The sequence below is a fragment of the Pollicipes pollicipes genome, unplaced genomic scaffold, assembly GCF_011947565.3.
Source record: "Pollicipes pollicipes isolate AB1234 unplaced genomic scaffold, Ppol_2.1 Scaffold_7231;HRSCAF=8579_pilon_pilon_pilon, whole genome shotgun sequence".
In the NCBI taxonomy this organism is placed as follows: domain Eukaryota; kingdom Metazoa; phylum Arthropoda; class Thecostraca; order Pollicipedomorpha; family Pollicipedidae; genus Pollicipes; species Pollicipes pollicipes.
This window is the reverse complement of record NW_023597034.1, coordinates 869,265-889,062: the sequence shown is the minus strand read 5'-3', so window position 1 is coordinate 889,062 and position 19,798 is coordinate 869,265. Positions and strand designations below refer to the sequence as shown.

The following is a 19,798-nucleotide window of genomic DNA, read 5'->3' as shown; positions in this document are numbered from 1 at the left end:
TCCCTTCGACCTCAGGAGATGTCCCTTTGATTAACTGCTGAACTTTTTAACAAGCTTCAAAATTTCATGCTACATGATTTTTGCAAGCCATGAAATGGCATAAATTCACGCACAATGCCGCAAATGAATATATCACTATTACGTCACTAGTGAGGAATTTTTTAGATCTTCGTGTTCAGTTGTCCTCCGCGCCATGGACACCTGATCGGCCCGGTTCATACAGCCTGCGTTTGCCGGTGTCGGACATTAGACAGCACTTTAAGTGGCTCGCTGTGGGAGCTCCATCTGACTAACGAGGCGTTCAATCGGGTGAAATTGACGCGGCTCCTTTCCATCCAGCAATCAGCCAGAGGCAAATGGCTATAAATTGTGGCAGCAGCGTCAGAAAGCGTCTTACGGCAGATACATTACATGCAGAACGGCAAATAGATTAAAACGCATGGAACGGGATGAGGATCGAGATGATCACTAACTACACGAACTTACGTATGGGAGGCTTGATGGATTTTGATGTTTACCTTACCTCGAGGAACATCAACCTCATCTATCAAATGTATTTTCACTGGCTTCACCACTGAGGGCTTGACACGTCATCATATACCCGTATGCAGATACCAATTGTCCCAAATGCAGAGCTCTTCTTTTACCTTTCTCAAACCAATCTTGATACGAGACAACCCAACATTTTCGTTTGCCGTCACTGAACAGCGGAAATTTCGGGTCGTTGTTCAAACTTCCGATCACCAGAACGTCCTTTTTCCGGGCATTGCTAGAGTCCTCTTTTTGTCGTTTTTTTTTTCTTCGAAATAAATCACTCACTTGAGTTGCCGTTACTAATTTATCCAGGGCTTTGACCACATCAACAAGAAATGAAGCTGTAAAACCTACACTGGCGTATGCATTGTTCTTGGAGAAGCTGTTTCATAGGTCATAGGTAATAGGTCGTTGGCACGATCAATTTGGAACATTGATATTGAAAAAGAATTTGGATGGCAGAACGGGTGTCGATCATAGGCGGATCCTGCGGGGGGGCACGGGGCCATGCTCCCCCCGAAAAAACTCTGAGAGTATGTTTTGGCCCTCCCTAAAAAACAGTCTCAGAGCTTCATAAAATTTTCGTCTACTTACCGTCTGTCTTAGCTTTGATGGCGCGGTATCAAACATTTCTTTCCGTTTCGGAAAACAACTTCATGAAGAAAAATTGGCAGCGATTTGAATATCAAAACAAAACGCATGTTGACGCGGCTTAGTCACGCTCGGCGCAAACATCGTGTTTGATAAGCACGTGGGTGATTTAATTGCTGAGCGTTAGCATTGTACAAGGACATTGTTGCCCCCTCCCCCAAGCTCCAGGCTAGATCCGCCCCTGGTGTCGATATATATCTTTTGGGTGGCCGCTGCCCTCCTCCAATGTTCAATCCGTCCCGCCCCCCCCCCCCCCCCCCAACGGCGAGTTTATAAGGTGGACTATAGCATGGACTATATAACATGGACTTTCAGCATCAAGCCATGTACTGGCTGTCTTCAGGTTGTCATCTACCATGTATTGATGTTTAAAATACAATCATTGGTATGCAATCAATCATAATATTTCCTAGTTCTTATAACAATGATAATGTGTGAACGCATTATTATGAGCGCTGCACCAGCGGTCAGTGGTAAGGGATGCCAAATGAGTTAGGGCCCTCAAGTCATACTCAACTCAACTCACTCCACTCAGCCCCAGCGAACTGAGCAGTGGGAAATGATGTAACTCACCACTCAAAAGACATCAACAAATGGGCGGGCTTGTTTCTTCCCAGATTTGGCTCACTTTGTTCTCAAAGTCAGGTTGCAGACCAAACATTTTGGGGGACTGGAGCCCCCGACTGAGAAGGAAATTGCACCCCCGCCGAATGGCAATCATTGTTTGCAAATGGTAAATGGCAAATTGCATTGACCTAAGGTCAGGTATGAAGGTCAGACCAAGGTCAAAACCACCCTGTTTTATTACTCTAGGGCTTGTTGTATGGGGTAGTTTCTGGTGCTCATTTCGAGTTTATTGATGGCAAGAACCGCATTATACACTTTCCATAGACTTCTCAAGGGTCAAAATAGGTCACTGACGCAGAATGACCCGGGTCAACGTCTTGTTTTTAAGAACACACTGCCTAGCATAATCTATATCACTTATCGAAATGCAAAACGCAAAGCGGTCTTGTACTATTTGAGCCACCATGACCTTAAAGAGGTCAAACGAGGTCACTGACCTTAGATGATCGTGATAATTTTTTCTTGGAACAGGTATTTAGGTTCCAGGGGCCCTTTGGAGAACAACGTGGAATTTGACCTCGTTTGACCTTATTTGGCCCGAAGGTCATAAGCTCAGAACCTCAAGCTATGAGCTAAGTGAGATCATGCACGGGTCAATACACCCGGTGAATTTGATGTTTCTAGCTCCCTTAGTTCTTAAGATCTCAAGGAGGTCAAGTTGACCCTCCCCCACCCGAGTGTAGGGTGTCCAACCGGCCACCCGGGCGCGTGTTAACATTGAATGCAACCGTTGCCGCTTTCTCAGTGGTTGCACACTCAAACCTTTTCTTTCCATTGAGCTGACCGTTCGTGTGTACGTATCACCGGTTTAAAGTAATCCGCATCTAGACCGCAGTTAGGAACGTTCCGTCACAGTAAGGGTGATAATCGTTTCTAACCTTCGTAAAGTCGTTCTTATTGGATGTAAAACATGGTATGGGAATGCGGGCTGGTGTTGGAATATTTGACCAGCCATAGCTGTTTTAACCACGGGCATGGCTAGGCGACATACTAGCCTACGTATTGAGACTTACTTTATTGGAGAGAGCGGCTTGGAATCATTCTAAAAAATGATCATTAAAAAACACATGTTGCGATGCTCTTCAACACGTTAATGCCCTGGGGCGATTCCATTGTGACGTCACCATGAGATTGCCAGGTCTAGTCCCAACTAGGTTCCGACCCCCCCCCCTTCCCGCCCCCTGAAAAACTTGACGATCGACACCGGCCGCTTAAACAAATAGCGGCAATCGTGCGACCATAACCACCAACATGAGCCGTATCAAATATGCCTGATGGGAGTGGTGCGCCTGCACCTCGTCTTGCGGCAATCAGCGGGGATTTCCATGGTAGACATCATTAGTCGCGCAAGTCAGCTTGCACTCTTAACTCCTGAAGCTGTACATGTCCAACAACGTCTGAAACCCATAACATCGACTCTACGTCGATTACTGAAACCCGGTTTCGACGATCGACGCCAAACAAAATTATAATCATGTCCGACAACACCTTTCGCCGAGGCAGATAAAGCAAACGCATTAGACCAGGTCTGTATTTTTTAGTCTGTTTGGGGCACCCCAACTCCACAGCATCACTGGGAGGAAACTTGGTGTAACCCGGGAAACATCCTGTTTCTTTGAGTGCATTTTTATTTTAGTGCTTTTTTGTGTAGTGAACCAACCAGAGCGTATGACTAAAGGACTAAGGAGATGGTTAACAGATAACGAAGCGGTGTAGGAAACAATTCCAACAAGCGCACTCGGTGCCCAGGTCCGTTGCTGGTCACCAGCACACGTTTAACCCACCTACCGTCCACCAACGACACCGACGAGCTCTGACGCCGGGTCCGAGCCCGCACTCAAAACAACAACAGCGTTTCTTGACGGGCCAGGGAAACCGAGAGAACAGAGAACATCTCGTATGTGTCACTGTTACAGCCTTTCTGACTGCACGTGGAAATCATTATGACATGATGAAAATTGATACGAAAGTACATGGTGTCACACTAACATATACCTCTACATATAGCGTGAATTGATCATATATTGGTCAAAAAATTATTCTCAATCTTTTTTAGCCAGTATCTTATTCAAGTTGCATTTGAGGTTATCAAAATTGGAGATTGTATAGATGGTATGATGGTGGCGTCAAACACTATCCCAAACACTCGGCTGGGCACGCGGGAATCCACGGCTCCGCAAGTCTGCGACCCTTGGGGAGGATTCCGCATTGGAGAAAAGACATATTTTCCACCAAGAAATCCGAGCTGAATACGTGACGAAAACGCTTGAAGTGGGCATTAAATAAAAACATGGAATTGTTTTCTATTGATCTACAGAGCGTCGCCACAGAATCATGATCATAGTACAAAGCTACAGCAGAGTGTCTTGTTCTCCGTTTGGCAGAACTTTTAGTTTTGTATTTATATAATCATTTACGTTTTTTGAAATCCAACGTTTCTTTCAGCTGTGTTTTGTCAATACCTTGTTTTTACAAATTGATTGAGGTCCTCGAAAGCAATATCAATACCAATGAATAACTTACAGCGGTCCATCGTTTAAGACTGTTATTCCGTGCACGCCATTTATGTGGCTTTCTGACGTTTTTTTTGGGAGGGGGGATGAGCCTGCCTGATAAGCCTGAGCCTGATGAGATAAGCCTGATGACTGACACATTCAATGCATTCTTCGCACCTTATAAATCAGAGCTTGCCATCAGTTAGTGTGGAAGCACTTCTTTTGGTCCAGACCAGTTAGCCTACGCTTTCTTTAAAAATATTTATATCTCTGGACTTGCCAATCTTCTGTCTGCTTTTGACACGCGCTCCGGCGGGCGTCAAATTGCCCCCCCCCCCCGAAGGTTTTCTCAGAATGGTCTCCGAACGGCGCGGCGTAGCCGCGCCAAATTTTGCGTAACTGTAGGCAATTGAATAGCAGATGGTCTAGCATCAAAAATTCAGATGTTTCTTGTACGGTCGCTGATCTATGGAAGATCAAAGTCAGGCCATGGTTTCAGCGAAAGCAATTTCCATGGAATCGCTTCATCCGATCAAACAACGGAATGTTAGACGAGGCCATACCTCTGTAAAATACTTTCTTAGGCAACACAACAATTCGTTAAACCAACAGCATTCACCTAGGGTCAGGTATGAACGTCAGACCAAAGTCAAAACCAACCCGTTTTATTACTCACGGGCTCGCTGAATGGGCTGGTTTCTGGTACCCATTTCGAATATATTGATAGCTGAAACCGCATTAAACACCTTCCATGGACTTCTTACAGGTCAGGATAGGTCACTGACCTAAAATGACCCAGGTCAACATTTTGTTTTTAAGAACATACTGTCTAGCGTAATCTTTGTCGCCTATCCATACGCCAAACTCAATGCAGTCCTATATCATGTCGGTCACCATGACCTTTAAAGGTCAAACAAAGTCACTGACCTTACCTGAGCGTATGATATTTGGCTTAGAACAGCTGCCTAGGTTCTAGGGGCCCTTTGGAGAGGAATCTGGAATTTGAACTTGGCTGACCTTATTTAACCCGAAGGTTATGACCTAGGAACCTCAAACTTTGACCTAAGAGAGTTCACGTACAGGTCAATACACCCTATGAATTTGGTGTTTCTAGCTCATTTAGTTTCCAAGATTTCAGGGGGGGGGGTCAGATTGACCGCCGCCCGAGCAAAGGGTATCCTAACGGTCACCCAGGCGCATATTGACACGCGCTCGGGTCGGGGGTCAAATCGTCCCCCCCCCCGAAGGTTTTTCCAGAATGGTTTGCGAACGGCGCGGCGTAGCCGTGCCAAATTTTGCATAGCTGTAGACAGTTGAATAGCAGATCGTTTGACATCAAAAATTTAGATGTATCTTGTAGGGTCGGTAACCTATGGCAGGTCAAAATCAGGACATGGTTTCAGCGATGGTAATTTCAAGGGAATCCTTCGACTGATTCAACAGCGAAGCTATGATCCAATCCAACTGATCAAACACGAAGCCATACATATATGAGATGCCTACTTAGGCAACAGAACAGTTGAATGAGCAAGTTACATTGACCTGAGGTTAGGTATGAAGGTCACACCAAGGTCAAAACCAACCTATCATTACTCTATGGTTTGCTGTATGGAATAGTTTCTTCTGCTCATTTGGAGTTTATTGATAGCAGGAACCGCATTTTACATGTTCCATGGACTTCTTAGAGGTTAGAATAGGTAACTGACCTAAAATGACCTTGGTCAACATTTTGTTTTAAGAACATACTGCCTAGCGTTATTTTTGTCGCTTACTCAAATGCAAAAATCAAAGCAATGTTGCGGTATTTTGATCACCTTGACCTTCAAAAGATCAAATAAGGTCACTGACCTTGAATAAGAATGTGATCTTTTGCTTAGAAACGGTTACCTACGTTTTGTGGGCACTCCAGAGACCAACCTGGAACTTGACCTCGTTTGACCTTTTTTACCCGAAGATCATCACCTAGGAGTCTGAAACTTTGACCTAAGTGGACTCACGCACAGGTCAACGCACCCTGTAAATATGGTGTCTCTGGCTTCCTTAGTTCCCGAAATCTCAGGGGATCAAATTGCCCCCCCCCCCGCCCCCCACCCGAGCCCGGTATCTAGTATCTAGTATCTAGAGTATCTAGCCGGCCACCCGGACGCGTGTTAATGATATGTGGGTTAGCGGATCCTTCGCTCACTCTTGGCGCTCTAGCACGCTTATCCCTGTACTCAAGCCTTCTAAGCCTCCCCTGACCCTACGAGATATCTCCCCATCTCTCACTAGCTGTGCTTCTAAAATATTCGAACTAATGGTCAACGATCGCATCAGGGCGTTCCTAGAGTCGAATCACTTTCGTTCACCTTTTTAGCATGACTCCCGTCCCGGTCACTCCATGGCGGAGAGTCTGGTGCACATCATCAATTCAATTCAGCTCGGATTTCAGACTAAATCCAGTACCGTAGCACACTTCGGGGATTTAAAGGCCGTTTTCGGTAGACTAAATAAAAGTGCTCTTTTGTTAAGTTGCATGAATTCGGAGTTCGCGGTCGTCTCGCCGATTTCATTAATAACTTTTTTCAATGATAGGATGCTTTCTGTGCGGTGTGGAAATACATGTTTTTCTACGACAGTGCAGGATCACGGCCTTCCGCAGGGCCGTGATCCTGCGCCGTATACGTCACGTAGTGCCTTGTCTCCAATCCTCTTTCTCGTGATGGCAAATGATGTTTTTGATAATGTTTATATTTATGAGACACCAAATCCACAGGGTGTGTTGACCTGTACGTAAACTCACTCGGGTCAAAGTTTGAGGTACCTAGGTCGTGACCTTCCGGTCAAATAAGGTCAAACAAGGTAAAATTTCAGGTTGGTCTCCAAAGGGTTCCCAGAACCTAGATAACTGTTCTGAGCAAAAAGGTCATATGCTCATCTAAGGTCAGTGACCTTATTTGATCTCTTAAGGTCATGGTGACCAAAATTATACAAGACCGCTTTGAGTTTTGGATTTAGATAAACGACAAAGATTACGCCAGGCCGATGTTCCTAAAAAATAAAATGTTGACCTGGATCATTCTAGGTCAGTGACCAATTCTGACCTAAAAGAAGTCTGTGGAAGGCGTATAATGCGGTTCCTCTGATCAATAAATCCGAAATGAGCACCAGGGACCACCTCATACAACAAGCGCTGGAGCAATAAAGCAGGTTAGTTTTCACCTTGGTCTGACCTTCATACTTGACCCTAGGTCAATGGAATTTGTTCATTCAATGGTTGTGTTGCCTAAGAAAGTATCTCAGAGTTGTATGGCTTCGTCTACCACTCCGTTGTTGGATGAGATCGAACGACTCCCTATAAATTGCATCCGCTGAAACCATGGCTGATTTTGACCTGCCATAGATCAGTGACCTTGCAAGGTACATCTAAATTTTTGATACCAGACAATCTGCTTTTTATTTGTCTGTAGATATGCAAAATTTAGCGTGGCTACGCCGCATCGTTCGGAAGCCATTCCGGAAAAACCTTCCAAGGGGGTTCAATTTGATCTGACCTTCCTGCAACCCGAACGAGTGTTAAGCAACGTTGCGCCATGCTGCTCAATATAATAAACTGCCTTGCGGGATGGGAGTGGGGTGCCGACAGACCCGGCATTTTCCGCCACGACTATACTTTCCTGATATGCCCGATCTTGGACTACAATGACTTTCTTTTTGATGATATTTCTTCCAAAAAATAGTAATCCTGGAGACCATCCAGAATGCTGCCCTCCGTATAGTGACTGGTGCACTTCGCACCTTCCCGGTCCCAAATCTGCTTGCGCACACGAATATCCCTCCCTATCACACCGGAGAAAATTGCAGCGTCTCAGATTTCGCGCATGCGCCACGGCACACGTTGGCAACCGCACATATAATCCCCTCGCTCACCTCCGCCCAAACCGCACACTTACCAACGTGGAGCTCCAGTACCCAACCATCAGCACCCGCATTACTCGAGCGCAACGAGCGCTTCATCTCCCGGGCTTCCCTGCAGCCCAACGCCCAGCCCCCGATCCTTTTGGGACCGCCCTGTACCAAATGAAATACTTCTGTTTAAACAAACAAAATCAAAGGGCGTCATAAACCGAGGTGCGTGCACTCTTCGCTGAGTTCAAAGAGGAACACGACCAGCACACCTAAATATATACTGATGGCTCCCGACGTCACCGCCGCACAGGGGTTGTCTTCGTTCATTACAGGCATTAATCAAACCGCTTGTAAATTACAACATTGCGTATACGGCTGAGCTAACAGCAATCCTGTCTACCCTGCTACACATCAAAAAGGGTAACATACAAAGGGCGGCCGAATGCGCAGACTCCCATTCGTCGCTACACGCCCTCATGGCACTTCATAATTCATCCCATCCAGTTACAAACGGTAAAGTCGAAACGCTCTGCTCCCTGTCTCAACAAGCTCACAAAATATTTCTATGGATACATGGACACTCAATCGTTCATGGAAACAACATCGCTGACGAGGAAGCAAAACGAAGTCTTACGTTACCGGAACGCAGTCATCTTCCTTGTCCCGTTTCCGATATTCTCGGAGTCATCCATTCGCGTTTTCATTTCTTTCTCCAATCTGTTTGGCACGAACGCGCACACCACCTTCTTCATCCAATTAAACCCATGCTTCAGTACTGGTTAACAATTAATCAAGACAATCGCCTCACGAAAGTGCTGTTTGCCAGACTTCATATCGGTCACACCAACATCACCCACTACCACCTTTTTGAGCGCATTCCTCCGCTATGCCGTCGTCGCGACATACAATTCACGATAAATCACTTCCTGCTCATGTGCCCGGCATATCAGGAATCAAGACAACCGCGCATCAATCACACCATCGCTAACCGGCTCCCATTCAATCTCCATTCTCTCCTTGGTGACTCCTATCCTGACTTGATCGTTCTCTTCGAATTTGTACACTGTACAGGATTTGATAATTGCATTTACTACAGAGTTTTGCCATGCATAATTCGGCGAAAATTGCAGGTTTCTTCTGCTGGATAGCAGTCCTGTTTTTTCTTAGTTAGGACTTTCCAGGACCAATCATCAGACAGCACCACAAGGTCGCGTCGGGCAGCGGAACCCGGGCTACTCTCCTCGATGCCATGAAGCGGCCCGGCGTCTGTCCACCGCACACGTTGCCGACAAGTCAGCCGAGAGAACGCATCTGCTGTCACCGGGAACATACCCAGGACTCGCTTCACTGGAGGAGCCTGACAAAAAGGCCGGCGAAGAGCTTACTTGTTCAAGGGCATTGAATGTGTGTCGTGTGGTGGTGAAATAAATGTATATAGCTGTGGTTTACCTTACTTGCTAATCATGCCCCCTCCCCCATAAGAGATGGCGTTGGGCCGTCGACGGAGAAAAGGGCCTCTGTATTGGCCCACCAAAAAAAAGAAAAAAGCCGCGTTCCGAGCCGTGGTGGGTTGGTTGGTTGATAGCATGGGTAGAGGCAATATGTAAGTTCAGCTCGTTGTTATACACTGAGGAAAGTATTGTTTTAGACTCAGTGTCGGTGAGTGGATGCAGAGATACTAGCTTGTACGGCTGGCTCGCTATATGAGGACAACTCCGCTCTTACTGCGTTGACCTCTGAGCCTAGATCACGCAGTAGCCTGGCGCGCTAGATGGTGTAGTTTTTTGTTTACATAACTGGAGCGGGTGGGCGGATAGATCTGTAATCCAAAGTGAATGGTGCAAATCATGTTCTCCCAGATTTTTACCAAGTTTCTTCTCAAACTTGGGGGAGGGGCTAGCATCCCATCCGACTTAATAGGTAACTACATCCCTGGTCCCAAATTAAGTAAAGCTAGGTCAGTAAAAGCTTAGGTGGGTATCACATTGCCCCAGAGTCTCCTTGAGGTGAGAGAGGTTGTACCTCGGCTAGAAGATTGCTACACAGACTGCTATGCCTCAGATGCTCCTATTTATATTGTTCCTTGCATGGCCTTTCAACTGATGATGTGTTTGAATGTGCCATGGGGAATTGTGCAACAGATGCTCAATGTTTTAAGCATTGGTTTCTATCAGCCTTGCCTGGGACTCACACCTTTATGATAGAATTGTCAAGATTAACAATTTTGTGTCAGCTCCATGGCTTCAAGAAATACAGGTGTGAGCACGGACTTAGGAAAGAGGCACTCAGGGAGCTAGAAAATTTGAGAATTGCAAGCAGCCAATCTTAAAAGGTCTTTAGTAATTGCTGAGACCAGCTGGAGCCTGGTGTTAGCGGTCATCTGCTGCCAGAGAATGTCAATCAGTGCCAGCTGTGAATGCATGCAAATTCACCTGGGTTATTTTGTTATCACCACATGGCCTGATTTTAGAATTTTTGTTCTCTTCCCAAAAGCCATAACCAAAGTTCAGATACTGTGCTGACATGGAAAGGATGAAAGCAGAAATAATGTGCTCCTTTCTTTTTAAATGGAAGTGGCAGAATGCGGTGCTGGGTTGAAGGCCAAGATCTCTCCATATATCTGCTGAATCATAGGTTGTTCATGGCTTATTTTATCAAGTTAGTGAGCAACATATATCATTAGTAGTTGTTAGTTTTATTACTACTTAGTTCTGCAGCACACACCTGCAGGGTTTTGTTGAGATACATTAGATGGTTGCTGCATGGTCATGATTATCTTATGAACTGAGACCAGTTGATACTATTTTTGAAACCCATGAAATCCAAGTCCACTATGTATATTATTTGACCATTTACACTGCTAGTTAACCTGCTGGTTTCCTTGCCTTTTGAGTCTCAGTGTCACATGTGCTGGCTGTGCCTCTGGGTTTCATAGGTAGTGATAGCACATATATTAGGCTACTCTCCTCAATTTCCATACCTGAATGGGAGTACCACAGGCTACTGCCACTCACGCCCCCCCCCCCCCCACAGGGGTGGGCAAGCGAGCTGCACTTGATGTGAGCCATTCAGACAGCAATGCATGGGAGAATCTTGCTGGCTGTATTATCTAAGCCCAAGGAATGCAGAAATCTGTGCACATGTGACAGTGGGGATACCAATTTGGAACATATTGGGATACTATGGTAAACATGAACTCTCCATACAAAGGCATTGGCCAAGTGTGCTTGAACAGTCCTGAGATACTTGAGTGCCAGATCAAGAAAACCTGGTGTTCAATTCCTAAGGCAGCTAAAGAGCTCCCAAACTTCAAAGGCCCCAAAACAATGAAGTGACACATGGTTGCAAAGGAACCCAATGCCGTAAATACTCAAAAATTTCTGAAGTGCCTTGAACTGACCACCATCCATTGAAAAGACATGGTAACCCTAGATGTCGAAAAGCCAGTTGGTCAAGGAACCTCACGGCGGTCAAGCCCCAAAATAGCTAAAGGGCCTGAGCGCGGCAAGGAACTAGAAAGTGGTGAACTCACCCCAAATAGAACCTCAGATGTTAAAGGACCAGGAATGAGCGGTGATTTCTTGAGAACTCTCATGCTCAGTACAACTAAGGGGCCCCGCGATAGTCGTGGCTGGGGCTCGTAGGCATCGTAGGGCCCAAAACAAGCGAGGTTCGAGGGTCCCGGAGATGGCCAAGGGCCTGCGGATTACGCAAAGGGGGGGGGGGAGTCAGGACACCAAAACAGCCAAGAACCCCTTGAACTTGGCTCTTGGACCTACAAGCCAAGTATCCAAGCGCCTTCACGGTCATTGGACGTAGGGTCTTGGAATGGTTTTGAGTTCTCACGATCGTTGGCAATTATCCCTGGGCCGTTACAATTTGTTGGCCTCCTCCACCTTCCCCCGCCCCCCCCCCCCTCCCCCCCTCAGCCTCCATTGTAATGAAAAGCCTGAGGAAGACCATCACGTTAGCTCGTGCTACGCTTGTGCGCTATTTTTGGACCGCTCATGCGATCAGCCGCATGAAATGGCCGATGGAATAGCATGTTTAGCCGTTTCCCAAATTCTGCCATGTAATTCGACATCATGGTAAATTTGGATGCGCCATCAATCCGCTGTAGGGAATTGCTTCCAGCATTAAGTTGTACATTTTGTTGAATGCGTAGTTTTTGTCTGACGGAAAATGCCCTTTTTCATAGATCGATGCTGCAAAAAGAAGCGGTCGCATTCGTTGCATCCTCTAGACTTGTGATGTACGCACAGCGTATGTGATACCAAGCCAGCGTGCGTCAGAACGGGCCACACAAGGTCAGCGACGGCTGAGCGGCCAGTCCGATGGCGGTGCTCGTGACCGGAATCTGCGCCGCGCGCCGGCCGGGCGTGGCCGCGCTCCTCTTCGGCTGGGGCGGCCGGCTGGCGGCGCCTTGTCACATCGCGCCGTCGGCGGCCATGCCAGCCCCGCTCCGCCTGTCGGTCGCCCGCACGCTCCACATGCGCCGTCTGGGTAACCCGCGCAGCGAGGAGCGTTGGCGGCAGCGCGACGGCATGCCGGCCGGCTTTCGGCTGGTGTACCTGGCGCCCATGGAGTGGTACGTGCGCGCGGCGGCGGCGGCCGGCGCCGGCTCGCTGCTCCTGGCTGCCGTCGGCGTGCTGGCCAAGCCGGCCGCCGCCGCCGCCCTGCTGGCGGCCAACGCGCCGCTGCTGCTGGTGGTCGGCATGTACGCGCTGATTTCGCCGAGCCTGCTGGTGCTGGCGTGGCGCTACCCGTTCCGGATGTACCACAGCGCGGCGCGGCGGGAGTTCCGCGCCGTGCTCACAGGGCCGCTGGTGGTGACGCTGCGTCACGTGACGCTGGCAGACGGCGCCGTCAGCCGCGTGGAGAACGCGTCGAATATTCTGCCGTGGAAAAAGGTGCTGTACCGGTCAGACCAGGGCAAGCTGATACTAATCGACTCGGCCTTCCAGTCGGCCGAGGTGTACAACAGGCTGCTGGGCTACCCCCAGCCCGAAGACGACGACGAGGAATGTGGGGATTCTTGACAATCGCTGCTGCTTTATACACGCACCAGGTGACGCCTAATTTGTTTGTTTTGTATAGAAATTCGAACGTGTGATTGGGACAAATGCTGTGTTTTTGAAGCTTGATCTGCATTGCGTGCATGGTTGGTACCGCATCGAGTCGATGAAATACAGTGCATATATTCTTCACACGATGGTACGTGTGTGTGTGAGTGGCGTTTTTTTGCGTGCCGCATTTGAGGCGACGAAAACAAGATTGCCCCATGTGTATGCATAACGTTGACATATACATGGCGTATACATATGCAAGTTGTATATATATATATATATATATATATATATATATATATATATATGTATATGTATACATAACGTGTCCATATAGATGACTGTCCGTTGACAGGTGTGATTACCTAAGAGTGACCGGCTGTGGTCTGGTGTACGTGACCCATGCCAGTATGCGTTATAGCCCAGCATCGCGCGGTTTACTCAGATCGTACATTGACTACTTGCTGGTGATGTGGTCTGCTCACATTGGCTGACATGGATGGCCACGTGGCCCAAGCTCAGCAATCGCTGCTTTGACGTCACTTCTGTGATGCAGACAAGGGACACTGATGACAAGACGATAAAAATAACAAATGGTTTCCCAAGGATACAGAAATAGGATTGAGAACAGAGGAGGCTTTCAAAACTAAAGAGGGGACCGTGACAGAAGCACTCATAACACATTTTCATAGCAGTCGGTGTCAGAGGCAGCACTAGACTTCCGGCGTCATTGGAGACGAGTGGCGGGGCAACGAGGCAATGAGCGACGAGCGGTACTCGGGCCTTTTTCACAACTGTCAATTTTAGAGTGAACGGGAGCTCAGCGAATGACGTATGACGTGGACGAGACATTGCGTCACACTCTTCCACAAGGCGATTTGTCAGTTATGTTAGTACTTGGAGTTCGGTCCAAAAATACGGTCCAAATACGGTTTGGACCGTACTTTGGAGATACAGAAGAAGCCACGAGTCCCCCAAGACACCTGAAATACAAAGTAGCTCTCACAAAGTGGCTCAAATGGATCTGAGCACACAAGGAACCGTTTCGCCTGGCTGTGCCTTGGCGGACGCGGAGATCAGATCAGCGGAGGTCAGGAGATTAGCAAGCATTTTCACCCACGATGGTGCGACGCTAGTGTGCCGTTCCGCGGTCGACTCCTCTGTGTATAGCGCGGGCCTCGGCTGCAAACGGCACGAAGGTTCAGCTGATTCGAAGAACTCTCGCTAGATGGCAGGTGGCGGCCGTGATGTCTTGGGAAGCCCGAGGCCGGCCACCGAGCGATGGAAAGAGATCCGAATCAGGTGTTCCAGATGCCATATCGGAGTGGTCCGCATGCGCGATGGAAAGGGTTGTTTCAGTCCGGCGCAAGCCCTGTGTAAGCCGTGGTTCTCGGCCGCTCGAGGCACTCCGCACCATGGCCACTCTGGGATAGGTTCCTGGGGACGGGCCAAGAGGGCGGGACTCTGCGACCTTTACGTGGTGGGGGAGGGAGGGGGTCCTTCATGTGCTTGCAAGTGACTGCATGCGGAAATCTGACTTGTGTAAAATAAACGATTAATTTTAATTCATTTTTCGGGATGCTTCCAAAGCGAGTGGCCCTGTTTGCAACTGGAGAGTAATGGATTAAGTATGGGAAGCATTCGAGTCTGAATATGGCTATTGATAAAATACGAATGTACAGTAAACATATTTCTTCCCCTCCTGGTGCACTGTGCCGGGGTCGCTCTGCGATGAACGCTAAACGAACTCTCCCGGGCCGGCACCCACACCGTGTGGCAGGCGGAGCAAGTGTGCATTACGCTGAACCACGATACATGGATGTGGCCTCAATATGCAATGTGATATTTCACGGTGAGGACTGGCGAGAAGCGCCGGCCAGCAAAGCGAGACCTTTACATCAAAAATGGTGGACATCGGCCGGGCGCCCGAATCCTCCGAAACGTCCGGAGCCTAACGTGCCAACTGTTTGAATCCGGGTCCTTGATTTCCAAGATCCGGCACGCCTGTACATGCACTTGGATAAGTCCGCGAGGGCTCTGACTGCCCAAGGGCTCCATGATCCGTCTGGGCCCCTGCCCTCCCGGTGCCGGCTGATTTTCATCTTAATTCGGTATGAATACCGACAAAATCTACCATTTGCATTAGGTTCGCATACGCAGAGCAGCTTCCATAATGGGGGAGAGGGAATTTCGCGGTCACTTTAATCCTATCCGGAACAGATGTTCCAATTTGCTTCACAGGGCTTGCAGCAGAGCAGCAGGTGATCGAGGCGGAGCGAGGGCCGGCGTGGATGGCCTCGGCGCGGTGACCGCGCAGCGCAGCCGGTGCACGCAGAGCCATGGCTCGGCTCGGTGCGGTGATCGCGCGGCACAGCCGGTGTGCGCAGAGCCACGGCTCGGCTCGGTGCGGTGATCGCGCGGCACAGCCGGTGCGTGCAGAGCCAAGGCTCGGCTCGGCGCGGTGATTGGGCAGCACAACCGGTGCGTGCAGAGCTACGGCTCGGCTCGGGCGGTGATCGCGCGGCACAGCCGGTGCGCGCAGAGCCATGGCTCGGCTCGGTGCGGTGATCGCGCAGCACAATCGGTGCGCGCAGAGCCACGGCTCGGCTCGGCGCGGTGATCGCGCAGTGGGGCCGGCGCTCAGCGGAGCCACGGCCTGGTGAAGTACGCGCGAGTCGCTGTGGCAGTGGGTAGCGCTAGAGTACAGGGGACAGTTCGGCGGGGTGGAGGAAGGAGCTGGGCCGTGGAATCACCTCGCTGCTTTGGTAAGTGAACATGGGGAAAAGTTCATTTTTGGCATAAATCTTGGCGAATTGAAACGCGTCGGTGCTTTTAACTTGGCTTGTAAGGAACTGCCATCCATGGGTGTGGATTTCTGAAAATATCTGGAGCGGCCCCGGGGTTGCGGAAGTCGTCAGAAAGGGGCGGGGCAAAAGAATTCTCGGATCTCGTATGTAGTGCTCTAGTTAAGGATAAAATTGTGCACTACTGTTGGAAAGCATCTTTTGGTACGGAGAACATAAATGAAGCATAACTGAGGTAAGACAGAATCCTATTTTCACTTTGATGCATATAAAAAACCCTCATAATGGATTCACCACAAAGACACAGTGAGAACACTATTGCCACGATCGCATCAATAGAGCTCACTGCCCACCACCTAATAGTTCAAGAGTTGCGCAAGATTTTGTATGTCTGTTTAGGGCCGGAGAGAGTTTGTTAATGAATATGCCTTCCCAAATTTAAATGCGTCTTCTGTCATTGCACGTCCGTTAAATGTCAGTGTTGTCTGTCAGTTGTTGTCCTGTCAATGTCATGTCGTGTTCGTGTCGCATGTGGTGCGGAGGGGCCCCGTCACGTAAGTGCATTGTCAGGCGTGGTGACAGTGTCGTGGCCACACCAATAAAGTGTATGAAGCGAAGTTTGCAGCCTTCGATGTGGCATTTGAATTGATACACTATATTGGTGCATTTTAGTGTGTCGGGTTTGTCTGGGCTGTTCCTCAAAAGAAAGTTAGATATTTTCTTGTTACGATGATAAGTGACTATTTTGTGGTCGTTTTTGCCTTTAACATGTCGAGGGATAATTTCCGGTAAAGCTTTTTCGTCTTGTTTGTGGGCAGATGTCATTTGATTTTGATATGGTTTGACGGTTGGCTGGATGTCTTGTCTTGGTTTGCTGTCAGAGTGTCTTGTCATATGTCGTATTTCGTTTTCAACGTCAGAATTTGAATACACTGTTGTTCACCAATATCTGTCTGATTCTTATCAATTCTGAGTGTAGTCCTGTCCAATCATAGCAGTGGTTAAATGCTCGTCTAATGAAGGACCTTATGACGCTTATTTTGTAGCATCGAGGACATTCACCGTCCGTTGTTAGTCTGTTTTCGGTATACGGTCGTTTTGAATTGTTGTCCTTGTCCATCGACAGTCACGTCAAGAAAGGAAAGTACGTTTTGCACACTTAGCTCTGTTGTCAATCAAAATGTCAGTGTAAGCCAGAATGCTCTTCATTTGTCTCATATGTCTCACATTCGTCTTATTGCGTCTCAAATGCACCAAAATTTCATCGGTAAGACATGCATTTTTGTGAATATTTATGTTAACGAATCCATGTGAAATGCTGGTGATGTTCATTTCACGTAAAAGTTAAAAACACGGTTTTCAGCCCTTCTGCATACACGCTTAAGTGGATGCCCTCCTGTTGAGAGTGCCTTTTCCTCGCCCTTTTCAATAAACACGAAATGTGAGCCAGCTGCACGTCTGGGGTACGCCACTCCAAGCTGTTGTGCTTCTGAAGGGAAAGCAATCATCACCTGACTTACTTCGAGCGTGTGAAAGTTTCCGGTCACAGTCACCTGTCACCGGTCAAGTCACCGGTCATACCAATTTCATGCGTAATACAGCATTATTGTGGCATCGCTGCTAGTTGAGCTTTCTTTTCAGCTACCATACGATAATACTTGCGCACGCATACTCGGTGCCCAATGAGCGTAATGACGCAGGAACGCAGCCAGAGTTTTGGTAATTGGATGGTGGGACACAGGGTTGACCAAGCCATCTCGCTGCCGGAAAAGTCTCCCACCCAAAAAAAGAAGTCATCAAATATGGCCCACTTGATTTCGAGGTAAGCCCTGTCATTTAAAGCCAGGAGTCATGAATAGATACAACGCTGTTAGCATTTCGAAGTCCCTAAACTGAAGGAAACACAACGGTGCTATCCATGTTGCAATGTTTTAGTGGACTCTTTCTAAGTCGATTGCACGGCCTGCGTGCATCACAGGCTTGTAATTGCAGGCCGCGTGATAGCACGGGCTATGCCGAATGTTTCTGGGTTGTACGTGGACACCGTAAACGTGGATCTTAGATCGAAGCAAGCTCGTAATTTTGCATTTACATCAACACGTTTTGGTCTCAGAATGCTCAAATTTGCTGAGAGTCACGCAGAGGAAGAATTACATAGCCCAGGTTTGGCCATGCGTGCTCACAAGCCTTACAATGAAACCCTTCGACGTCCGGCGTTGCAGTCTCCCGAGGCCGTGTCGCGTCGGTTTTGGGACCAACACTGGGTGGTAGATAACTGGCGGATGAAAACGACAACGTTTCTGAAGGAAGTACCTTTGAACGCTTAAGGGTGTCAACTGGAACGCTTGGAAGGCGTTCCGGGAGTGTGTTTTACCTGAAAACCCTCCGTTCGGTACGGGGGGTCCTGCGTGACAAAGGGCCTTCCATTATCGCGTTGTGGACTCGCGTCGTTAACTTTCATCTCTGCTTTCATTGCCAGAGGGTCTCGGCCAACGCAAGAAGCCCGTGGTTTTCGGGGTCCCGTCTCCGTCTCTGTCCAACAGATGTTGCCCTGGCCACTTGAGGCCCCTTGCAAACATTGGGCCCTCTATGAGGCACTGTGGGTCTCTAGCCAACAAAGAAGCCCTCAGGGTCCCGACCGATGCAAACCGCGGGTTCCGACCTTGTCCCTTGTTGGGAAATGCTCCCCCAGGGTTCAGACCAACACGAAGCGGACTGTTCAGTGTCGGTGGTCCATGACCGAAATAGAGACCCGCACTGTCCCAGGGTGTTCTCAATGGGTGTAAGTGCCTCTCTAACTGACATTTGATGGCTCGGCTCTGCCTTCGTGCCCTCCAATCGAGCAGTTGATCATCAGTCCCAAGGGACCCTTCACCTCCTCTGCGCCCCCCCCCCCCCCCCGAATACTATCCCAGGCATACTCTGGGCTCATTGTCAATACCGGACCTTTGTTAGGCACTGTTATCCCCTGAATGACACATGAACCACTCATTGACTTAAGGGCCCCTACCAATGGAAATCGCGGATCTCGGCCCCGTCTTTGCCTGAGAACTGATCTTTAAGTCGTGAGTTCTAGAGAACAATCTGGTGACGAGTTTAATGGCGTGTCACAGTTTACGACTACCATAGTGGTGGGGTTAAAAAAAATAAGATTGGTAAGGCCGAGTGGAAAAAAAATAGCGTCAGATCCACTAAAAAAAATAACATGCTTCACGGATCAGACCCAGTTCCCCCCCCCCCCCCCCCCCCCAGTGACGTTAAGGAGTTGGTGTGCCCCAAACAGACCAGAAAATTCCGACCTGGACTAACACGTTTGTTTGATCTGTCTCGGCGAAAGATGCTATCATCGTGCATCATTATAGTTTTGCCTGGCGTCGATCGTCGAAACCAGGTTTGAAAACATCGTAGGGAATGCTATTTCAAATTTTCAGTCATTTCATCGTGGCGAAGGCAGTTACGTATTATGCAGTGTGTCGCAAGTACAGTGCGACGTCTCGAAGCAGAAGCAGAGGCGGTGGAATATTTATGGAAAGGGTGGGGGACTCGATTTGTACCAGCAATTTGCAGGGTAATGATCTGTTCCTCATTTCTTTCCATGCACCATCAAAGAGCTGTTTTCAATGCTCAAATGTTCAGTGTTGCCCGAAGTTTGGTGTGGAGAGTCTGTCTCTCAAATTTGCCGCCCGCAGGAAGAACTGCCGGTGTCCAGGCTGCCGCCTGGCGGTTTGCATTG

At 48.5% G+C, this 19,798-nt stretch overlaps 1 protein-coding gene across 5 annotated transcripts; it reads left to right on the top strand.

Moving 5' to 3' along the window:
- Nucleotides 1-9,683: 9,683 nt before the first annotated feature.
- On the top strand, nucleotides 9,684-13,402 carry LOC119110428 (uncharacterized). 5 transcript variants are annotated; one of them, XM_037234254.1, is made up of 2 exons: nucleotides 9,684-9,760; nucleotides 12,394-13,402. In XM_037234254.1, the coding sequence occupies exon 2, from the start codon at nucleotides 12,530-12,532 to the stop codon at nucleotides 13,232-13,234; it is 705 nt and encodes a 234-aa protein (XP_037090149.1). In that variant the 5' UTR covers nucleotides 9,684-9,760; nucleotides 12,394-12,529; the 3' UTR covers nucleotides 13,235-13,402. The 5 variants fall into 5 exon arrangements, with proteins under 5 accessions (XP_037090149.1, XP_037090148.1, XP_037090150.1 ...); XM_037234253.1 differs by having other exon boundaries at nucleotides 9,730-9,798; XM_037234255.1 differs by lacking the exon at nucleotides 9,684-9,760 and adding an exon at nucleotides 9,784-9,854.
- The last annotated feature ends 6,396 nt before the right edge of the window (nucleotides 13,403-19,798 follow it).

Coding starts and splice junctions, on each gene's coding strand:
- LOC119110428 (XM_037234254.1), top strand. CDS start 12,530: ATGGCGGTGCTCGTGACCGGAATCTGCGCCGCGCGCCGGCCGGGCGTG.